At 41.9% G+C, this 23,230-nt stretch overlaps 1 protein-coding gene across 5 annotated transcripts in view; it reads right to left on the bottom strand.

Moving 5' to 3' along the window:
* KLHL1 (kelch like family member 1) overlaps positions 1-23,230 on the bottom strand; it is a 127,678-nt gene that overhangs the window by 88,488 nt on the left and 15,960 nt on the right. For all 5 annotated transcript variants that reach the window (XM_028728397.2, XM_028728394.2, XM_028728392.2 and 2 more), the window contains exons 2-3: positions 12,194-12,376; positions 6,219-6,355 (exon numbers count right to left, since the gene is read on the bottom strand). In XM_028728397.2, the coding sequence (XP_028584230.2) occupies positions 6,219-6,355; positions 12,194-12,376 (320 nt within the window). The remainder of the gene's footprint in view (positions 1-6,218; positions 6,356-12,193; positions 12,377-23,230) is intronic.

The following is a 23,230-nucleotide window of genomic DNA, read 5'->3' as shown; positions in this document are numbered from 1 at the left end:
AAAACAAATGCATACTCTCTATAGTGGGGTGATAGAGCTGGGGGCGGGGGGAGAAATCACATACGGCAATCCATGCATTCCTTTGGTTTCAGATAGTAAATTGGTAGAGTCTTAAAAAGTCTGGGACACAAATTTTCATGGCCCTCTAGCAGCTATGGTGGCTCGTTTACCAAAAGTAATGTTAACTCTGAAAGTATGTACAGTGGTACCTCGGGTTAAGAATTTACGTCTGGAGGTCCGTTCTTAACCTGAAACTGTTCTTAACCTGAGGTACCACTTTAGCTAATGGGGCCTTCTGCTGTCGCCGCCACGCAATTTCTGTTCTCATCCTGAAGCAAAGTACTTAACCAGAGGTACTATTTCTGGGTTAGTGGAGTCTGTAACCTGAAGCATCTGTAACCTGAAGCATCTGTAACCCAAGGTACCACTGTATTCAATTCTAACCAAACTAAGCCTCCTGGTGTGTATTTTGCTCTAGAGGGCTTAGTTTGGTCAGAATCAATTATACACTTCCAGAGTTAACACTAAATACATTACTTATGGTAAATGGTTGTGCATTGGTTGCCAGATGTGAAATATATTGACATTATTTTCAGCTCTCCTACCCCACTCCTAGAATAAAGAGCTCATGCATACTTCCTTTTGCGACATGCTTTCCAGGCACAGGTCCATGCTTTAAAGCACCATGTCCAAGCAGATTTTTCTTGTTCCAGCGTTTTTCCTGGGAAAACCCGTATTTTACCACAGAATCTGAGCAAACATCAATCCATGGAACACCTGATTGCATTTTGCTCAAATTCAGTGGTAAAGAAACAAAAACAAAAGCCTGCTTGAACATGCAACTTTGAAGCCTGGACCTGTGCCTAGAAATACAGAACAAAAGGAAGTCTGGGTGAGCCCAAAGTCTAAGTCAGCCAAGTGGCATGTTCCACTGGTGTGGATATGACATAGTCAGAAACAATTTTAGCCAGATAAGAGCCAATATGTGATATATTTATATATATATATATATATATATATATATATATATATATATATATATATGAGAGAGCTGAAAATATATATATATATATAATGTTTGGTGTATGTGTGTGTATACACACACACACACACACACACACACACACACACATCAGGAAAGGGAGATACACGTCAGGCAAGGTGACAATGTGTACTGGGCATGTTAAGAAAGTAAACCTATTGAGTACTCACAGATGTTAATAATGTTCTCATTTTTTTTGCAATTACCAAGAAACCATTTAATTTTAATCTGATCACTACAGCATAAATTAGGCTAATCACAAGTGTGATGCTCAGCTTCCCACAGCTATAGTTCAGCTGTTCACCCCCGTATTTAAAAGTCCTTGATTGGGACAACTTGACAAGAACAACAAACTTGGTTTGTTGAGGAAATTTACAGTTCTACCCATTATGATGACTCATATAAGGCTTACAGAAGCAAATGCCAGATAGAGCAGGGATTAAAAACTATTGTAGTCGACGCATCAAATGACTTACCACACAAGTAACTAGCCTCACAAGAGGTCATTGGTGGGGGTGCTGTGACTTTTCTAATCAATGAAGAGGAACTGGAATCTTCCATTAATCTCCTCCTCTGACCTTACACTGCTTTTGTGAATGGGTCTTCACCTTGCAGCGGTAAGCCAGGGCAAGGGGATATCACCTCACAGTGAACACAACAATTTCAACATGGGCTGCAAGCTGCAGTTGAACCAATGCTTTGTGTTACCCCATCCCCCTTATTTATGAAATGGATGGTAGGAGTGAGAAGTCTATTACCAATATAGTGGCGGCAGTGAACAGTTCCAGAGATTTGTAAGTGCCTATTGTTTCCCCACGTCCATTGGGTAGAATAGTAAATGACAATGAGGCATGAGAAAGAGTGACTTGTGTACAGTAATGAACTTCCTTTACAGCACCTGCAGATACAGAGAGAGAATGAATGAATGGATGGATAAATGTATGAACGCACAGCAGGGTAAAATGAATGCAAATACATCATTAAAAGGGGCTAAAACAATGTTTATAATCTGGAAAAAAATGAGACAGATGTGAAATGGGAATACCTGTGGCTTGCGCTATCATTGAGTACCTCACTTAAACTTCTTGGCAGCAGTTGGGAGCTCTGATAGGTAATTACAGATTCCTCTCAAGACAAAATCTTGAAAAGGTTGCCTGCAAGTATCCTTCACATGTAATTGGTAATCTTGCCTTCAGTTTTGTCAGACTACAGTATATGTGTGTTAAAGGAATCAAAGAGATTGCAGGAAAAAAATTATTGTACCGGAAATACTTAGGAAAAAGATATACTAAAATACTACTTTTATTACCTCCTCCTCTTTGTGTGTCTTTCACCATTCGCTAAAGACCTGACCAGGCAATACATCCACATAAATCTAAGTCTGTGTGGGGAGGAAAAGGGATTGTACTTGCTAGTTCCAGCCTGAGTATTCATTGTGCAGAGTCACTGGGAACAGGCTCTGCTGGCACATTCCGTACCCTTAAAAACATGCAAATCCTATTGCCTTGGTTCTATGCATAAGTTTGGGGAGTGGGGAGCGGAAGAATAACGTGCAAGCCTTTGTTCAGGCTCATGAAGGCTCATCCACGTTGTGCTAAACCATGGTTTAGTAGTTTGTTCAGGACACATGTTTCTACACATCTGCATGCTAACCTTCATGTTCAGGAACTAAGTCCTTATGGAATATTAATGCTTGAGGAAATGTAGTTCAAATGATGCATTGGGAAATCTTTCCAATGTAACTCTGGCCCTATTCCAGCCATGGATAGCCTGATGTCAGGCTGGTGGGGCCTGGTCCTACTAGCATGGCAACCAAAATACAAAGAAGCAAGCATGCATAATATTCAGATTGTTTAGCCTTTGCCAAGGGAGAAACAGAAACAAGTCATAGGTCTAAAAAAAATAAAGTTTTTAACTAAAAGAATACTGAAACAGAAATTAACTGGGAAATTACAAGGATTTCCTAGGAGAAAGAGAGATGGCGAGGGAGAGGTGGGGGAAGGAGAGATTGTGGGGTGAGCTGCTGACACAAATGCACAGTACGGCTTTAGCCTGAACAAGATGAAGGTGGGAGAGTGGGGTTGTTGCAGGAATGAGGAAAAAAGGCAGGAGCATTGGGTTAGAGAGGAGAGGAGAATGATTACATTGAGGACGTCTTTGAAGACAACAAAAAGGATGATTATCTCGGGTTGTGAGACAGATGCCAGTCATCATCTCAGTTGCCTGGGTAGCACTCAGGGGAATAACAGACTAGAGGGGCGAAGGAGCAGCACAACTCAGCAACATAGAAAGACATGATAAGTGTGCCCAAGCACTTATAGACTTGGGATTTAAAGAACTCATAAACCAGGTATGGGAAACCTTTGGCACTTCAGATATTGATGAACTACAACCTCCGCCATCCATGGCCACTGGCCACGCTTCCTGGAGTTGATTGGAATTGTACTTCAACAACATCTGGAGGGACAAAGGTTCCCCACGCCCTGGGGTGGCCCTGGGAGATTGTTTCCAGGTGGTACAAAACAAGTATGCTTGTCCTCGGCTTGATTAACAAGGGAGGAAGGGAGGGTTTGTAAGTGACTGAGGTTTTCTTAAAGTGGCTATAGTACACTATATTGTGAGAATGCCTTTCCTCTTACAAGGATTCTGGACAGCCAATAGGTGTACAGTGAAGAATCATTATATTATGGAGAGAAGCAGACTGATAATTATAAGCTCAGGAAGTACCACACAGGCGTGAGGAACCTCAGGCCCAGGGACATTCTCCAGCTGCCATACATTGGGGTGGCATACATTCAATTTGGTCGGTAATAATCTGTGCAAGCCTGCTTTAAATTAATGTCCTATTGCTTTGTATGCAACCAAAGATACAGTTTTTATCAATACATAGAAAATGATGGGCCCCTTAAAGTATTACGGAGTCTTGGCCTTTTAGAATCAATAAACGTTTACAACAAAATCATAAAAAGGAAGTTCAGCAAACTGCATGTATCTCTGCATTACAGTTCCATTACAAACAAGTTTACAACCAGTGCTTGGGTGGCAGGTTATTTTTGACACAATCCCATTATGAATACTAATATTATTTGTGTCACCTTGATAAGCACTAAGTATAAACAACTTCTGAAATTGTACAAAGGACAATATATAATACAAGGTGTTCAAACTGTTTTAACCCTAAGGACAGGTGCATTCAGAATCTGACCTCTTCCTGTATCTGCCATCTAAAACATTTGAAGGCACCAGATTTAACTAAAACTTTGTAAAAACCATTCTCTCAATTTCTGCAAACCCTTAAAATAGCTAGGTGGGACAAAAGGAGTGCAATGGAAATTCTTATACAATGGTGCTATTTTAGAAACTATTGCAAATGTAGTTGCTTTATTCATCTGTATGAGTGTGTCAAAGAGTCTGCTTCAAAAGCTTCCTGGCAAGCTCCATTCCCAAACTCTTTTTATATCATACAGATAAGGCTAGTTTCACCACTAGGATGAAACGGCCCTCTTCCAAGAGTTATTGTTTACCTCCTCCAAGTGTTCTCTAAGAGATCACCAGGGCTGGCTAATGATACTTTTAACCCATGTTACATCTGGGCCAGTTCTGAGATGTCAGAACTTAAAGGTATATAGCTGGACAATATTATTCTCTGCTGCATATGGAGTCCAATCCAGAGACTCTTGTGCTTAACAACTGGCTGATGGTCTGCCCAGAGCAAAGAGTTTATTGGCGCTATCAATTCTTACAGCACTGGCCACTTCTTGAAGGGAAAGCAGATGCTTGGATTCAGATAATCTGTCACTGAACATGTGTCCCCCAACACCTGCACCTCTCCTTTGATGAGAAAATCCAGATGGGTAGTACACAAATGAAAACCTATTTGAATAGTCAGATAGATGTTGCCATATTGGGTGAAGATTTATTCTCCTCTGCATATTAAAACGTACATATATTTTAAACTAGCCACTCTTGGTTAGCTAAGTAATTGGCATTCTGGGGGAAAATAAGCATAAATTGCTGCAATATGTTATTTATACATTTGCATAATACATACCATGTGAATTAAAGTGGCAATCCTAATGAAACAGTAATTTCATTTATGCTGTAATGAAAACTCTGTATTGAGTTATCATAGTAAAACTACATAGAGTAATCCCATTATAATAAGGGAATGTTTTAACAAATATCTTAATATTCAATTAAAACACTTAATGGAAGTGGGAAATTTAGTTAACATAAGCATTACAATGTATATGTGTGTGTGTGTGTGCACACACACACACTGTTTCTTCCTCAGACTAAACATGTTTTGCTTTAGAGATATTCATTACATACTGAAGTTTTAATTTATTTTGCTGAGGGTGCTGCTTGGTCAGAGATACATTAAAATTTCATTGTCAATAAATGCATGCAATTTGGCAGTTTAATTTTCTACTCATCTTCCTAATACCCTCCTTCTCTAAGGGTAGTATGCTTTATTTAAGCTAAAACCTTATCAGTTCTGTGCAGAGCTTGACATTCTGCTTGTAACCACGTACGTTTGTGAAAGTCTCATGTATTTTTTATACTTCAGTGAACAGGGTTTATTTCCTGTATCATCTCAGGATACTAATAAGGGTCTAACTGCACATTACACACCAACATATGTAGCAGTTCACTGGCATTAAAAACCAATGATTCTATCCCAGTTCTGGAAGATGCAATTTAGAGTAGACATAGGGCAGGCTAACCCCTTTCCCGCTCCAAACTATAGCATCAACTACACATACACACGTACACATCACAACACATTTGATCAAGCATTCTGAAACCATACACTACATACTTCTTTGGAGAAGGTCCATGCTCACATGCACAAAGCAAACCTGCATTAAGATCAACAACTCAAAAAGGTGACTGGCTCAGGTTGTTAAGGGTCAAGGGCATAATTCCCTCCCACAACCACACACAACAATTTCTGATAACCAAAGGCCCTCCCACATCTTAATTACAACTATTAATTCCTCTCCAGTGCACAGGCAACTCCAACAAAGAGCATGGGGCACATAAATACTACAAAGACATGGCATTCAACTTTCCCTCATCTTTTTGCAGTTCTTTGCACTTACTATGGTTCAGATGTGTCTTTGTGGTTAAAGAAGTTTCCATTTAAGAAAATATAATTTAGTGCATATTATACCTGTGTATGCAAATTGAACAAGATCCCAGAGTGCACTTGGGTCAATGCCTTCCATTTTGATCTCCTCTTGCTTGGCTTCACAAACATCACTTGTAAACATGGCAGCAAAGTAATCAGAAACAGAACTGAGAACAAGTCTGGGAAAAGAAAAGAAGATCACAAGTATTAATTAATCCATTACATTTCATATTAACTGTTAAGCAGTCCTGTTCTCAATGAGCTCAACTAGAAGCAACCTGTTGTATGCAAATATGCAGTCAACAAGGTAATGATGGACCCATATTGAGGATGATGGAAGTCCCAATATATGGAAGAATTTTATTTTATATATAAAAATGTCTTTGTGTGAGAGGTGATGTGTTTTATTTATTTTTTGTTCTTCTGTGGGGGAGGGTTTTAATACATAAAATCAATAAAGATTTTAAAAAAAATAAAAATAGAAGCAACCTTCTGTGAAATTCAAGGGTGGAGAACTAGTAGCCCTCCAGATGTTGTTGAAATCTAACTCTCATAAGCCCCAGCTACTCTCCACCCCTGCTTTAAGAAGATGAAATGTTAAAAAACAACAATGTCATGAAAATCAGGCACACTAGTTTGACTCAGGTGGCAATCCTATGCACGGTTATCTAGGATTAGGACCAATGTATGCATGTATAGGATCTCACTTTAAGAAAGGTTAATATTTCATGAAAATCAATCAATTTAAAAGTAACATTTAAAAAGTACACATTACCACACACCAAAATTAGTAATACATCGGTTATTTTGATTTAAGGTCAATCAATGTCAAACAGCTATCAAAGAATAAGCATTAGCAGGTCAAGGAATGTTGGTACCACACAAACAATAATAGCGTTCCATTTGTCCTGTGACAGAAGGAATAGTTAGAGAGTTCCCTGCCTGGACTCAACCTTAGTTCCTAAATGGTATCTTTCTTTCTATGATTCAATGCTGGGAGAAGAAGAGTCCTGCTGTTGAATGTGAGAATGGGACCTGGAATGGTCCCTGGAAGGTTTGAAACTTCTAGAGTAATAATGCTCTCTGTATCTCAGAGGTGAAGAAGGTGCCTGTAAAGCTTTGTAGGTCTGTCTCTCTATACTGACTACAAGAAAAAGAGCAGTGTCTCCCATTGTCTCTAGGAGACAACTGCCCCATTCTGTGATAGTCTATGCACTAAGAATATCCTTTGGGGTGGGTCCTTGGTAAGTGGTGGTCAAATATCTTCAACCCAGTCTACAAAATCGAGTTGGCTATATTTGCCCTCAGTCACCAGAATGGGTGGCAGAGGAGAATGTCAAGCATCTTCGTGACCCCCAAAGCTGGGCTAAGAAATGCATTTCTGTAGCGGGAGAAGGGTCTTGGCCATATACATAGCCATGGCGGTGACTCCAGACCCATTCAACAAAGACTGGAGCAGGATGAGACCAAAGTGAGGCTACTTCCTCATGCCAAACTTCAGCCCAGGTATGTTGGGAGGCACCCAATTGATGGCAGCCTGAGCATCCAGACAGGGGCTTCATGCTGGCTTTCATTGAGCAGGAAAAGACCCATTTTTCCTGAAGCAAGTTGCCAAAACAAACGTCTGGGTTTCTCTTAAACATATATTTCATATGTATGTAAAAATATTTTACTCAGAATTTTTTGTGTGAGCAGCAATTTTTTTTAAAAAAAAACCCGCATTGGTGAATTACTACCACAGCTAGTGTTTACCCATGTGAAACAATAAGTGAAAGTTGCCTCATAATTAATCTTAATTCTGCGAAATGACATCCTATTAAATCATCCAATATTCAAAAGGAAAATAAGGATGCCTTTGGACTCACTGAATTCACAATGAACTGTTGCTTTCTGCACCTCAGAGGGCTGCAGGTGGTGCTAAATCTTGGCACTGAGGCATGTTGACCTATTCAGCAGAAAGGTCAGTTGTCTCCTGGATGTCATTTTCTTCTTTTCAATTCCTGCTATGCTACAGGAATAAACTAATGAACCTTGTTTCCTCCATGGAGTGTTGCATGCTATATGCAGCCCAAAGATAATCCATCATTTCACAAAATACTTTGATCCAACTTTTCAAAGCCAGCATTTAATTAAACCTACTACTTCCACGTGCACTATCCAGGGCGTTGCAGAGATCTGAGCAACTGGAAAATTTACCACAATTCCTTGTTTCTTAAGGAAAAGTTAACATTTCAAGTGATCTAAGTTTCCCTCCACCCCGACCCCACCTGGTTTTCTAGTTCAACAATGGATTTTATTGTGGGAGGAGTTGCAAATGTACAGTGGTGCCCCACAAGACGAATGCCTCGCAAGACGAAAAACTCGCTAGACGAAAGGGTTTTCCATTTTTTGAGTCGTTCCGCAAGACGAATTTCCCTATGGGCTTGCTTCGCACAACGAAACATCTTGCGAGTTCTTGCGAGTTTGTTTCCTTTTTCTTAAAGCCGCTAAGCCGTTAATAGCCACTAAGCCGCTAATAGCCGCTAAGCCGCTAATAGCCGTGCTTTGCAAGACGAAAAAACCGCAAGACAAAGAGACTCGCGGAACGGATTAATTTCGTCTTGCGAGGCACCACTGTAGATATGAAGCTTCCGCCCACTGCTTTCAATTACCAGCAATTGCATTTATCACCTTTATCAGAAAACATGGATCATCTAATGTTATGCATGAGAAATTAGCATTCTACCATAATCTACCAATAGGTATGATGTAGTTCCACTGAGGTGGACAAGCAGCCCATATACCCCTTACATCCAGCTCTAGGAGCTTAATTTCTGTAAGTGTTATTGGTGGCTAAATGCTCATACTTTTCCTGGAGCTGGTCAAAAGAAAAAGATAAAAGCAGTGAACTATTGCCCTTGCACTGGGGCGGGGAATGAAGGTGCTGCAAGTGGGCCTGCGATACTTCAAATGCAAAGCCTTGCCTTTTTCTCATCCGCATGGGCCCATGGTAGTTGCAGAAGTGCTTAAAGAAACATTGTTGCAATAAATGTCACACGATAAACATCTGCCTTGTGTTCTGTTCCTCATATTTACAAGTTATTTCACAGCCTGAAAATTCGATTTGAAGAGGGTGTGTAAGGGGTGTGTAATATATAGTGCACTATATGTGCCAGTAATTCTTGATGGAACAGAGTGAGCTGTTGACTGCAGATTAGAAGTCAGAAATAATATACAAGCATGCATGCACCTTTAAGTATGAGGCAAAAATGTGACACAGTTTTTATTTCATGGGCAAGCTTATATTTATTAAAGCAATTTTTTCCGCTTCAAAAAGATTTGATTACTGTTGAACTGAAATAGTCAGAAAATCAGATTCAGTGTTCAGACACACAGGGATACAAATATGTCTACTAACCCTTTAGATAAAAATGGTAAACAGAAATCTCCCCTGCCCCTGTAAAATCTGAAACTCCTCCCACTGTCCAGCAAGTACTTTATCACAGTTTCCAAATTTGGCAAGTATGTAAGATGTACCCACTCTGAACTGTCTAAAGTAAATCAGAGCAGCAACATAAAAAAGGTTTATTTTTATTATACCTTGGTCTTATGTTCTTTCAGATGAACAGAATCGAGCATTTGAAATATAATGGCTTTCAGTGACTTCATGAGACTTTGGCTGAAATGCAGGCCAGGACTCACCTAACACACTGAGCCAGCAAAACAAACAAACAAACAAACAACTGGCAGAAGGAGTTCTACTTGCACAATGAGACTCCCCCTTCTCTGTACTCATCACACTTCCCTTCTGTCCTCCAAAATTGGCTCGGGGTGTGTGTCCAAAGAATCCCTAGAACAGTATGTGTGGGGACAAGAGGGGGGATCATTCCATGTGACAAGCTGCAATGTTTTTGCAGACAGAACATTTGTAATATAGCACATGTTGAATTCCACCAATAGTCTTTGAACGTGGGCTACAGCTGAACATCAGAGGTACGTGTCTTGTAAAATCTTTACAAGGAATTAGTTCTGCAACTTTGCCCTTTTCATATATGTCACCACTACTAACCCAAGTTTGGCCAGGTACCAATGTCACATTTCTTTCTTATGAATATACCTCAGGGTAGAAATTAATCCTCAGCACAACTGACATTTGGCTATAGGATGAATTTGTACCCTACGGGCCATTATATGCAGTTGGGGTAGAAAGTCACCCCAGCTTATTTTTAATACTTATTTTCAAATTGAAATTAGTTTAGTGACGTGTCCTTGATGACTCACCACAATAGGTATCTTAAAAGCTGCAATTCACTGCCTTCTGGTTATAATGTTTGCAAGCACTTGAGTACCTGTTCTCAAGAGATTCTGTTCAGAAGCTTTGAACTGGTCAACTTTTTTTGGGGGGGGGGGAAGCAAGAGGCTAGCACACCATGAGAAGGACTGCTAGGCAGCCAGGTTGTGCAGCAAGATTCTTTGCATTCACTCTGACTTGCTTTCAACATACATGCACAAAAAGATTTCAGGCTCTATTTCAGGCTCTTTGTATCCCCCCCTTCCCGCAATTTATACATGGTTTCCCATTATTTTCCTTCCTCCAGTGAATAAACACCAATAGTTCCCAAGCACAACTTGTATTCTTTTGTTGTGGTTAGCAAATGCAGAAGAAAAGGTAGACAGTACATGCTTGCGGTAAATGACTACTACACCTTCTTGGCTCCTTTTCCCCCTTCCCCGGAAGCAAAGGTGTTATGGTGATAAACTATCACCATCTTTTATCCCTCCAAGGCTGCCTCTGAAATCTTTCCTTCCAATGATGCTACCAGATGGTTAAAAGAAGAGGCATCTTTTCCTCTGATTTGGAAACTGGAGAGGTAAAATATGGTACTGAGTGTTGATAGTAGATGATCTAGTTCAGTGGCATTACCCTCATTACCATAAAAATGGTATTAGGAATTAGTTAGTTGCCTAGGCAGCAAGATGCAGTTCACATGTACATTTTTAGACTTGATGCTGGAACTCCTGACATGTAAGCGGTAGTGGCAGCGCACTGTGCTTGTAGGGATATACACCTATGATCAAGAGTGAAATATTTCTCGAGATTGACCGCTCCCCGCTTAAAACGGGGGGCGCCCTTTGCGTGGACGTGTGCAGCCCCTAGATCTGGAGCGGCTCCAACAGCATAGGCTTCGCTTTGCCTTCCCTCAGGTGGGATACCTGGAGGTCTCCGCCTACCTCAGTCAGTTGTCCAATCCCACCTGGGGGAAGCGTTGCCAAGGAGGCTAGGCCAGGTAGGGGAGGGATTACCTGCCCACACAATAGAGGGAGGATCTTACCTGGGAATCCTCACTTGGCTCCAGAGCTTCTCCCACCCTACCCACCCTCAGTTAATGTCTTCCTTTGCAGGTTAACTTTTCTTCATAGGTTTTGCAGGTTACCTTGTCTTCACAGGTATGCGGGCGCTGCTACGATAAGGTCGCTGTTAAAGGGCCGGAAAGGAATTTCCCTGCATTGGTAGGTTTCGCCTTTCCCGTAGCAAAACGTCACAACTTTGGCGGTATCAGGCCTTGGGCGGAATCCTTTTGTCCATCTTCCTCTTTGCGGCGGCGATACCAGGGTTCCCCGTTAAAGGGGTTTTCTGAAGGGAGGCTTTGGCTGTACACCGAAAGGTCGTCATTGCTCTCCCCTGCGGCGGCGGCGTTACGGGGGCGGCTATCTCTGCTTGAACATATGTTCTCCAGAGCCGGCCCATCCCCCCCCACACACACTGGATAACCCTGATGCTCCCTAGGTCCCCGGTTGGGGACCGGGGAGGGAGAACGCCCAATGCCTGAGCCAAGGTCTACCCACATTTGAAATTTAATAAAGTTGTGGCCAATTTAATCCCATAGCACATTGTTTTGAGTCGTTATTCCACATACGGGGGGACCGTGCAGGATCTGGGGACTTCGCCTGTCCACGCAAACAGAACAAAGTCTGTAAGGGCATGTCTGCAAAGATGAGGCTAAATCTCAGTTAATTTACCATGTTTTATCACCTACCTATGTGCAGGTATCTTACGGTTCCCAGCAATCAGGATAACATCACACAGTTGTTGTTGCTTCAGGTAGCTTTCCATCTTCCTGAAGGTTTGTTCAGCATGGTGTACAGCTTGATAGAACTCCTCAGAACTACTTGGGTCCATGTCACATGGAGGTGTCAAGGAATGGCTGACTGCTGACAACCTGTAAGCCCAAATAAAAGGCAAAGGTTGTGGGTGGTTAGTCATGATGAAATGCTTCTAGGAACAAGGAGTTAGTCAGATTCTCAATGCTGAAAGGAATAGAACTGAAATGTGCCCTTTACACAACTCACATCAGCCCCTGCTGGCATAATACATGGTCATTCTCATAGATATATGAGAAACCATGTATGCAAGAAAACTAGCTTCTGTGCACATATTTGTATTTGTATTTGCATATAGAGGTGCTGGGGACGCGGGTGGCGCTGTGGGTAAAAGCCTCAGCGCCTAGGGCTTGCCGATCGAAAGGTCGGCGGTTCGAATCCCCGCAGCAGGGTGTGCTCCCGTTGCTCAGTCCCAGCGCCTGCCAACCTAGCAGTTCGAAAGCACCCCCGGGTGCAAGTAGATAAATAGGGACCGCTTTCTAGCGGGAAGGTAAACGGCATTTCCGTGTGCGGCTCTGGCTTGCCAGAGCAGCGATGTCACGCTGGCCACGTGACCCGGAAGTGTCTCCGGACAGCGCTGGCCCCCGGCCTCTTGAGTGAGATGGGCGCACAACCCCAGAGTCTGGTAAGACTGGCCCGTACAGGCAGGGGTACCTTTACCTTTACCTTTATAGAGGTGCTGCTTGCACAAGAGCCCCAGCCCAATCCAGGGATGTGCACCTTGAGAAGACTAGAATCCCACTGATCCCACATTGAGAGGCATCAGAAGGCTGGACCCCCCCCCCCAGCTCAAAGACACCTGAAGGTGCACTCTTCTGTTGTTTCCAAAAAACATGGATGCCAACAGACTCATGCATGTTTTTTATAGGGAGCTTTTAATTCTACAGCCAGTCTTCAAAGTAAACAGCCTATATCTGTATACTGTCTTTACATTTCTACAATACTGAACTTTAAGTTTTCTCACTGCATACCAACTCTTAATGTAATACGAATCCATTGTGGATGGTGTGAGAGTGAAGAGTAGGGGTGGCTGGCCCAGCAAAAGGGTCAGTGACCCCCCCACCCCCAAAAGCTGTTGGGAAAGTGTTCATGCAACAGAAGTCTGACAGCTGGTGACACCTCTCCTGTTCCTTACAGCAGTGTTTCCCAACCTTGTGCCTCCAGCTGTTTTTGGACTACAATTCCCATCATCCCTTGCCACTGGTCTTGCTAGTCAGGGATGATGGGAGTTGTAGTTCAAAAACAGCTGGAGGCACAAGGTTGGGAAACACTGCCTTACAGTATCCTGCCTGTATGAGTCAGCTTTTGGGATGGGATGCGCTTCAGGCTCATGACGCTCACCACTGACATTGGTCATGACCACTGGAGCTGGCACTCAGTCCCGGTTAACAACATAAAACACACCATTATTCAAAATAAAGCAGATAATAATTACAGTGCATCTTTTTTTCCTCTTTAGATAAATGGATCACTGTAGACACTGTAGTATTGACTTTAAGGAACTGGGAACCTCACTGGTGATTTTATAAAAGTGTATTTATTTTCCCTTCCGAACAGTTGTATTCATTGCTAAATAAAATTTGACTTGGAGCTGAATAAACCATATGGCTGAGCTTGCTTGAAAATGAGAAAGTAACAGGTTTTCCTGACAACCAGATGAATTCTGTTTGGAGAGTTCTCCAAGGGAGATGTATTGTACGAAACTGGGTTTGTGTCTGAACCGTCTGTCATGTTATATTCTCAGGAATCAGCATGCCTGAACATTATGTCAGTTTTATAATAAGTTAGCAGATGAATAGCTCCATCCAAAAAATATTTCTGCTACTGTTGAGTCCTGTTATTTTGTCTACATTAATAATAATAATAATTAGTAGTAGTAGTTTTGGGACTGAAATCATTTTAAAACAATTCAGTGAACTTCTGCCATATCTAAAAAAAAATATGAATTGACAGATTTTAAATAAACAAGCGTGAATAATGTCACCACTTCTCAAACTTCCTAAAGCAGGGGTCGCCAACCTTACTGGGCCATAGGTATATTTGGAAATTGGAGTAATTGTTGTGGGGTTTATACACACACCACAGCCTATTCTGTTGGCTACAATTGAATGCTCCTTTCAAGCCTAATATATAGATATATATTAATTACAGAAGAAAACTAGCAGTGGAAATGGAGATGTTTATTGTACTTGGCATTTTAAAAAGGTTGCCTGAACTGCTTGTTACGACTCAACCTTATGAATGGCAAAGTAACTGAAACAGTTTTTGGGAGACCTTCTAAACATAGCTGTCAACGTTTCCCTTTTTTAAAGGGAAATTCCCTTATTCCGAATAGGATTCCTTGCAAGAAAAGGGAAAATGGTGACAGCTATGCTTCTAAAGCCAACAGCCCTATTAGTAAACAACTGTGCAATACTTTGGTTTCTAGACTGTCTTATCTGGCTGTAAAGAATGCTTCTGGAAGTGACAGCAACAAACTGTAATACCCGGCATACTGGGACCCCTGTGAGGGCCCATGACAGCATGAATTAGGACTCCACGTGAAACACCTGCCCTTTTGATGCCAGCGACAAAACTCCCACTGACATATCTTATCATCCTAAGCTCCAGCTATGTTACCCTGGCTTTATCTGTCAATTGTGTATTTATCCACATTTTTTGACACTCACTGAGTCACGATAATCAAAGCAACCATCACATAACTGTGTTGTTAAGAATATATCTTTTCTGAGATCAAGGTAAATCGAATGACTTTTCCTCCTGCAAGAAGGCTTTTAGCTACATACACAAGAACCTTCCACGGTTACTGACCTGAGAGTTTACTTTTCCTGAATTTTAATTTATTTTAACTAATGTTGACTTAAAAGTTGACTTCAGGTACATTGATGTTTGCATGCTACTCCACAATCCATTAAGCCTTCTGCACAACTTACGGTAATGTCATTTTTCCAAAAGACTAAATAGATTTCTTTGTCTGAAATATGTAACCGAACTCTGATTATGTGCACCAGAAAGACACATTTTATTGCGTGCCCAGGCAGACCTCAGATGAAGGAAAATGCTCTGGGGTCGACTGCGCTGCTGGTGTCAGTGCAGGCCCCCTTTTATCCTTTAGGAGTGGACTGGAGTGAAGACTGCTCATTCACGGTCCGCTACTCTTGCCCCACCCCCCAGACCGCTGCGGATAGGCCAATTTGAAAAGGGGTTTTTGACGGGAACCCAAAGCAAACTCCGCGGTGACCAAGGGGTGGGCGGAGCAAAGGTCAGTGGAGCAGCATGGCTGCTGGAGGACAGTGGGGCCACACGCCGGGCCACAAACCTCGCCCACCGCCAAACCCAGTGAGCGTATATTGTTCAATATAAATGCCTCTCAATCATCATCAAATTTACCTGTTTTCCAAAAAGCTTGCAACAAACCAGATATGACGATAGCATTTTTAGCAAACTAACTTTCTCCTGGTTAAAACCCATTAACACAAAAAATGAAGGCCTAAAAAAATAATAAATTGGAAAGCTGTGTGTGTGTGTGTGTAACTGACTTGCTCTCAAAGTTTGTAAATGTTGGCTAATAACATAAAACAGGTATCGTTGCCAGCTAAATCTCATTTGTTCTGTTATTTCACTGGGTGGCTTCATTAAAATCCATTTCAATTGGGGTTTAGGCCATGTTTTGTAATGGGAACTGTATTAGTAACCCATATGATGACCTCTGTCAGGATAGAAAAAGGGAAAATGTGTTGCTATTAATTCTGCTTGATCTCACGGCAGCTTTTTCGATTGTGGTATCTTTTATGGAACAGCTGTCCAAGCTCCAAGTGGTTGGCACCACACTGCAATTGTTCAATGCGGCTCATAGTAAAGTGGCAGGGACAATCCACCACCTCTCACTGGCCACACTCTTCTCTACCAGGATGCACAGAAGATGAAGGGAGAGGATGCAGCAACTTGCTTGCTTGGCCTTGCAAGGGATTTTCCTGATGTGGAGGGAGGAGATGGAGGAGATACTACACATGGCAATAAAGCATGACAATTCATGACAACCTATCAGTGGTCTGTTACAGGATTCAATTCTGCAACTAAATGGACAGAGTGTGAACAATAAGGAGGAAACAAGATATTATTGTAGAGAATATTAATATCATGAAGATATTACTGCAGAGGAACCTGTGATCCATTCACATGCTGACATCCAATAATGTCCGTGGTACCTTGCAAAAGGTCCCTCTGTTTCTTTACCTTTCAGCTATGGGGAAGTAGCAGAACACTTTATCCCAGTTTCCTAACTCCAGAAATTACATTTTCTGGGTGGAAAAAAAAATAGGGGAGGAGTCTGCAGGGTTTTTCACACATCAGCAAAAAAAGTATATGTAAAGCCATCTCCGGCTTTATTTTTTTTTTAATAACACACATTTCTTATGAGCAGGTAATTAGATCTAATTATATAATCCTCTAGCTAGTATTTTAATCCAGTCTATTATGTTTATGAAGTCTTCTTTATTGATTTTTTCCTTGTTTTAACTAAAGGGAATAGCAAACAGAAAAGGATGTAAGAGCATTATAAAAACAAATATACGCCAACACCCTAGGGATTTCTTCAAATCTTTTTCTTGTAAATAGATTTGAAAGAAAAAGATGTGCTATTTTGATTTCAAGAGGGAAAGGCAAATCACTTTTTTTCCCAATGAAGACAGAGAAATCTTACCCATGTAAGCACTTTACAGCAGGCTGTGTAGCCCAGTGGTGTCTGCTTGAGACTGGCACAGGCTCTCCAAGATCGCAAGTAGAGGTCTTTCCTACTCCCATAACTGGCATGTAACAACAACTGATGAATTTCTTATTTCTAGATAGCACCACACACCTTTCATCCAAGTCTTTCATTTACGATCAAGGACTGACTGCTAAATGCTGAGACAGGCTTTGGCTAGGGATTATAGATGAGTGGTTAGGGAAAGGCAACAGAGATTATTTCCCTGTGGGGAAGGACAAGATCCTAGAAAGGGTCTAGAAGTGTTTTACTGCCTTAGTAATACAAATCAACATTCTAGTAGAAATCAGTTTAATTAGAAACAAGTTGAAATTGGAAGTTATAGGTACATTCTTAATTAATTCTGATTGAAACTATAAAGTTCTAATCCCCATCTTGGGTCTTTAAATAAAATTCCAGTTTTGCACCCAACATGCCTCATCCGTACTCCAGCAGCCTGTGCAAGCTGCCTAAGGGAGGAGACCACCAGCAGCGACCATGGAAAGGCCATGGGATGTCCCTCACCCACTTTCATCATGGTAGAAGCATCTTTAGTCATGTGAAAACTTATCCAAAAGATATTATGCTTTAATTGCCGGATTCAGGAGCCAGCCCTGCTGCTTAATAAGGGTTTCAAACCATATGAAACAACCACTCGTGTTTTAAAACCCTAATTAAACATACTGTTTCCTTCTCCCTTTCAGCCGCCACCCAACTGCACTGTAGAGCACAACTGAACTCTCCATCCACCACTTAGGGACTGTAACATTTCCTGCGGAGAGTGTGCTGGTGAATCAGGGCAGGACTGAATGCTTTGTCCACCAGCTGGTGGGCAGAGGCCGCCTTCCCCTCCTCCTCACCCCCGCCCCAAACACCAAACTTTTAGCAGATAGCTCAAGTTGATCCAGCAATGCCTCAACCCAAACTAGCTAAAGCCCAGATCCTCAGAAACTGCCTCAATTCAGTTCAGGATCCATGTTTCAGCCAGATGAGGTGCAAAGCCCGAATACGTAACACCTTGGTACATTAACCTTTCCTCCAAGGTTACAAATGAAGCAATCTTTTGCGTGCCTTTGACTCCAAACCTGAAGTCTTTCACTGAAACCAGTTTGTTGTTAACTGAAATATTAACAATTTTAATGCTTTCTTCTGTCTGCATAGGAAATCTTCAAAACATTTGTATTCAGCAGAAGGGGTGAATTAAACTTTTATTCTCAAATTTAAAATTTCATATGGTTTAAGTTTATTAAATTTTAATGTGAATGTGGAGGTTCTGAAATGCTCACTTTAATAGAGAGTAGCTATATATCTCCCAGAATAATAAAAAGCCCTTTCCCACAGGCCTGACTTACAGGCACCTTCTCATTCTTCCCTTTCAAACTGCTTTTCATAAATGCATGAAAAAGTCAAAACAAATAGAAGTAATCTAGGAGTTCATATTTGTACAAACTTTATCAAAAACCTGACTGCAAAAAACGAAACATGGCCTGTGCTTAAAATCTCCAACAGAAATAGTCTTCACAGCTTGTTAATTTGGGGCTGTTTCCGTATATCAATAATCCATGTTCCTACAAGCAGGGAATTCCAGACAGCTTTAAAGCTCATGCACACTCTGTTTTCTTCACCTTCCAAGACTATCTCATATTTCTTCAATCTTGAGTTGGCTCTGGGAATGTGGCTTCACGATTAAATGCCAGTTGTGTATACCCTTCCATTAAGACTTACAGTGCTTTTCACTTCTTAGCATTCCAATCTGGATATGCTACCATTTTCAAAAAGATTGGAGAATGAATAATGAAAGCAACACAGGGAAGCAGTTGCAAAACTTTTGTAACATTCCAAAATTTTAATGTTTGGGTTCCTGGGCATAATGTGAGGGAAAGCATATTGGCGGGCACCACCTCTGCCATCCAGAAGGGAGAGACATCAATAGGCTGTCTTGTCAGGGTGGCACAGCTTATTTCAACTTTGCAAGCCTCTCCTAAACCTAGTTTCCCTGTCTGCTTGCTGGAGGATGGAGTCCTAAGCTGGAGAGCCAGTGTGGTGTAGTGGTTAAGAGCGGTAGTCTCGTAATCTGGGGAACCGGGTTCGCTCCTCCGCTCCTCCACATGCAGCTGCTGGGCGACCTTGGGCTAGTCACACTTCTCTGAAGTCTCTCAGCCTCACTCACCTCACAGAGTGTTTGTTGTGGGGGAGGAAGGGAAAGGAGGATGTTAGCCGCTTTGAGACTCCTTCAGGTAGTGATAAAGCGGGATATCAAATCCAAACTCTTCTTCTTCTTCTTTATGCCTGGCCCATTATCCAGGATCAAACCAAAGAGGTGATGATATCCTTTGATACCATTTGTGAATTAATGATACTTTTGGAGTGCCTTTGTAATTGGTAGCCGACAATCCCTCAACCTAAACGAAGGTGTAAGAAAATGCCACTTTTGAACAATATGGAGAATGACAGTGAACAAGAACTATACGACACTCAAGTTTTCAGTTTTCTGCACTTCACAAAACATCCTAGCAGGTATTCCGCCATTGTCTATGTGCAGTGTATTCCTAACTAATGATGTAGGTTTGGGAGATTTGTCTGCATGGTGCCGGGTCCTTTCCAATTGTTGGGTTCCCGCATCTGTGGTGGGTAGGAGGTAAAGCAAACTCACCAATCCAGTCCCTTTGTCTAGGCAATAGTTGTGAATCAGAATAGTTAAGCACCACAATTAGTATAACCAATGAAGTTGTTCTGTGTCTTGGGGCAAATGGGTGGGCTTTTCCCCTTCCCACCTGGTTGGAAGGACAATAGAAGAGTAGCCAGATGTGAGAGAACTGGGCAGAAAAGCAGGCCAGGAATCTGGAGGTAGACGCATGCTTGATTTGTGCTGGAATCCAAGGCTGTGACTAAGGGAGAAGCAAGATGTGTTGGGGTGTTAATACTGTGAGCCTCTCCATCATAGGCTCACGTTGTATATATGTGTAAATAAAACAATGTAAATTCTAAAGACACCACAGTCTCTGCTGACCTTCTTTCCAAGGAAACCAAACCCTGGAAACCCTGGAATCTCTCTGCTTAGACAGTGGGAGGCGTGTAACACTATGCAAACCGCATACCAAATGGCATCACTTTTTAATACTTGCTTAACTAAAAAGAAACTGAAGGCAAACAAAGAAGAGGTTCTTATATTCTCTTGCAACTTTCTTCTCCCCTGATTACAGTTTCCTTTTGTAAACAAAACAGGGCCTAAAGAATTCAGTGCTTAATTTCTTTAAAAAATAAACCTAATAATGCAAAAGTCCCAACAAAGGCATAAATTGCTCAGCTCTTAATGGGCTGAATTACTCATTCCTAAATGGCTTGATTCCTACACATCATATGGTCTGATCCTATGCATGTTTATTGAAGTAAGCCTATTGTGTTCTGTGGGCTTACTCCCAAGTGTACACAGAACTGCAAATTCAGAAGCTGCTGTAGCAGATATTGGAAGCTGAGGTAGCAGAATGGTTAAGGGTATGAGAAATGAGTTCCAGACTCAGATCTCAACTCAGCTATAAATTATCCAGGTGAACTTATGCAAGCCACTGATATGTTGACCTGGATGCTATGTTTAACTTTGCCCTCAATATGATCTATTTCCATGTCACAATTCTTTTTGCTCTGTTGTAATGGCTCACTATGTGGGCTGCCCTAGCCACATGGATACTTTCCCAGTATCCAGCACTGACAAAAGCACTTTTCATATGATCAGGAAGATTGGCATTGCAATTGTTGGAGAAATTGTATCAGGGTAAGGAGAGTTGCCACAGGGACAAGGTTTTTTGTTTTAATTGCATACTTCTTTTGGAGTACAGTGGTACCTCGGGTTACATACGCTTCAGGTTACATACACTTCAGGTTACAGACTCCGCTAACCCAGAAATAGTGTACAGTGGTATCTCAGGTTAAGTACTTAATTCGTTCCGGAGGTCCATTCTTAACCTGAAACTGTACTTAACCTGAAGAACCACTTTAGCTAATGGGGCCTCCTGCTGCTGCCGCCGCACCGCAGGAGCACGATTTCTGTTCTCATCCTGAAGCAAAGTTCTTAACCCCAGGTACTATTTCTGGGTTAGTGGAGTCTGTAACCCGAAGCGTATGCAACCTGAAGCGTCTGTAACCCGAGGTACCACTGTACAAGCAAATTGTCTGAGCAGTCTACTGCAATATTAAAGCAAAACACCAACGGATTCATAGAGTTAAGGGGGAAAGCAATCAGCAACAGAAAAAAATTACATAAAGACCAGATTAAACTAACAAACTAAACCTAGCACAATTTAAAAGTCCTACACTATGAATATGGTCCACCTGGCACTGAAAAGATAACACAGTCAGCATCACTCAAGGATCCCTGAGGTGTATGTTCAAAACACACAACACAGAAGACATTATCAGAATCTTCACCTAACTTCTTTAGCCATAAAAGAGACTGGAGGGAGGTAGCATACAGATCTCACGTGGTCTGACAGGGATAGGGAGCTGAAATCACTCCATTGTCATGGTCAGACCAATTTCTGGTGAAGTTTTGATTTGCTATGGCTACTTCTCCCTGTAGTGGTGGGAAACCAGTTTAAAATGCCCATCCATGGAGACTTATGGAACCCGCTGGATTTCCGCTTTTCCATTGGAAAGAACTGTCGATCCTGCTGAGCCTCTGGAGCTGCTGAACGGAGAGACGAAATGGGCTATTTATTGGCATAAACACTCATGAGTGTCCTCTCTGCTATGGAGCTTGTTTTGATCCCTGATATACCAGGGACTTCCAAGTGATGAAACAGGGCGGGCAAAGGCTAGAGCACAACTGGTGGAAATATTGCATTGAATCCCACCGAATGCTGATTAGAGTGCAGAACTGTGTCTACTATGCGGTGGGGAAGATGCCAAAGAAGGCCTTTCTCTGTCACTTGGGGCACAGGTAGTCTCGGTGGATGTAGTAAAGCTCTTCAGTCCAGAAACCTGTTCATCTTCTGATCTGAACAAAGCCATAATTTGGCTTAGCATGTCCGTGCTTAATATCTAACTTTACAAGGCTTTTGTTAGTATTATTATAGTATCTAGGAGACAGTGTGCGTATTACCTTGAAAACACATCCCTATGGTAATAGCACGTTTATCTACAGCAGCTGTCCAGCAGGACCATCACCATGGCATGGGGAATCTCTTTAGTGTATCAAATGTAACAGTCTTAAAAATTCACCTTCTTTGCTCTTCTTCTGACATGTGCAGTCTAGGGCTGAAGTAGAGTCCAATATAGTTTGCTGAACTCCCTTCCTGATTTATCCCAACTGCATGATTTAGGGCAGATGTGGATTAACATCCATCTTAAAAGGTCCGTTTTTTGTTTTCCTTTTACAAAACAAAAGCATTTACAGTGGTGCCCCGCAAGACGAACGCCTCGCAAGACGGAAAACCCACTAGACGAAAGGGTTTTCCGTTTTGGAGGCGCTTCGCAAAACAAATTTCCCTATGGGGTTGCTTCGCAAGACGAAAAAATCTTGCGCGTCCCCGCGGGGTTTTTTCGCTCCCCCCCCCTTTTCCTAAGGCGCTAAGCCGCCTATCAGCTGTTCCGCTGATAACCCGCTTAACAGCTGATCGCTGAAAGCCGCTTGACTGCTGTAGCGCTAATCCGCTAAGCTGTCAATGGGCTTGCTTCGCAAGACGAAAAAACCGCTAGACGAAGAGAATCGCGGAACGGATTCTTTTCATCTTGCGAGGCACCACTGTATCAGGATCTGTTTACAAAAGTGAAAGCATAGCTAATCTATGTTAAGTGCACAGTCATTCTTACATAAGTTTAGCAATCCTTCCAGGAATCCGAGTGACAGCAGGCACTGGTTGTTTCACTGGAAATTGGCCAGCATCAGTAGACTGCAATCTACCTTCTGACCACCCATGATTAAGGCATACAACCATATTATTTTAGTTTTATTCCATTTAACTGCAACACTCAGAGGATCCTGGTGTTAATCATCCCTAGTCCTTCATTCACAGATCAATTTCCAAGATTTCCTGGGAACAGAGAATGGTTGTTATACCAGTTTAAGTCTGTAATGTAAATATATCATTGGTATTCCAATACTCCTGAATGTGAACTTGTAGATAAGTAAGTTTAATGTTTTGTTTGGGACAGCATTTGTTTCACCAGTACA

Source organism: Podarcis muralis, chromosome 4 (assembly GCF_964188315.1).
Source record: "Podarcis muralis chromosome 4, rPodMur119.hap1.1, whole genome shotgun sequence".
NCBI lineage: Eukaryota > Metazoa > Chordata > Lepidosauria > Squamata > Lacertidae > Podarcis > Podarcis muralis.
The sequence above is the reverse complement of the archived record's forward strand: the minus strand, read 5'-3'. Positions and strand labels throughout refer to the sequence as shown.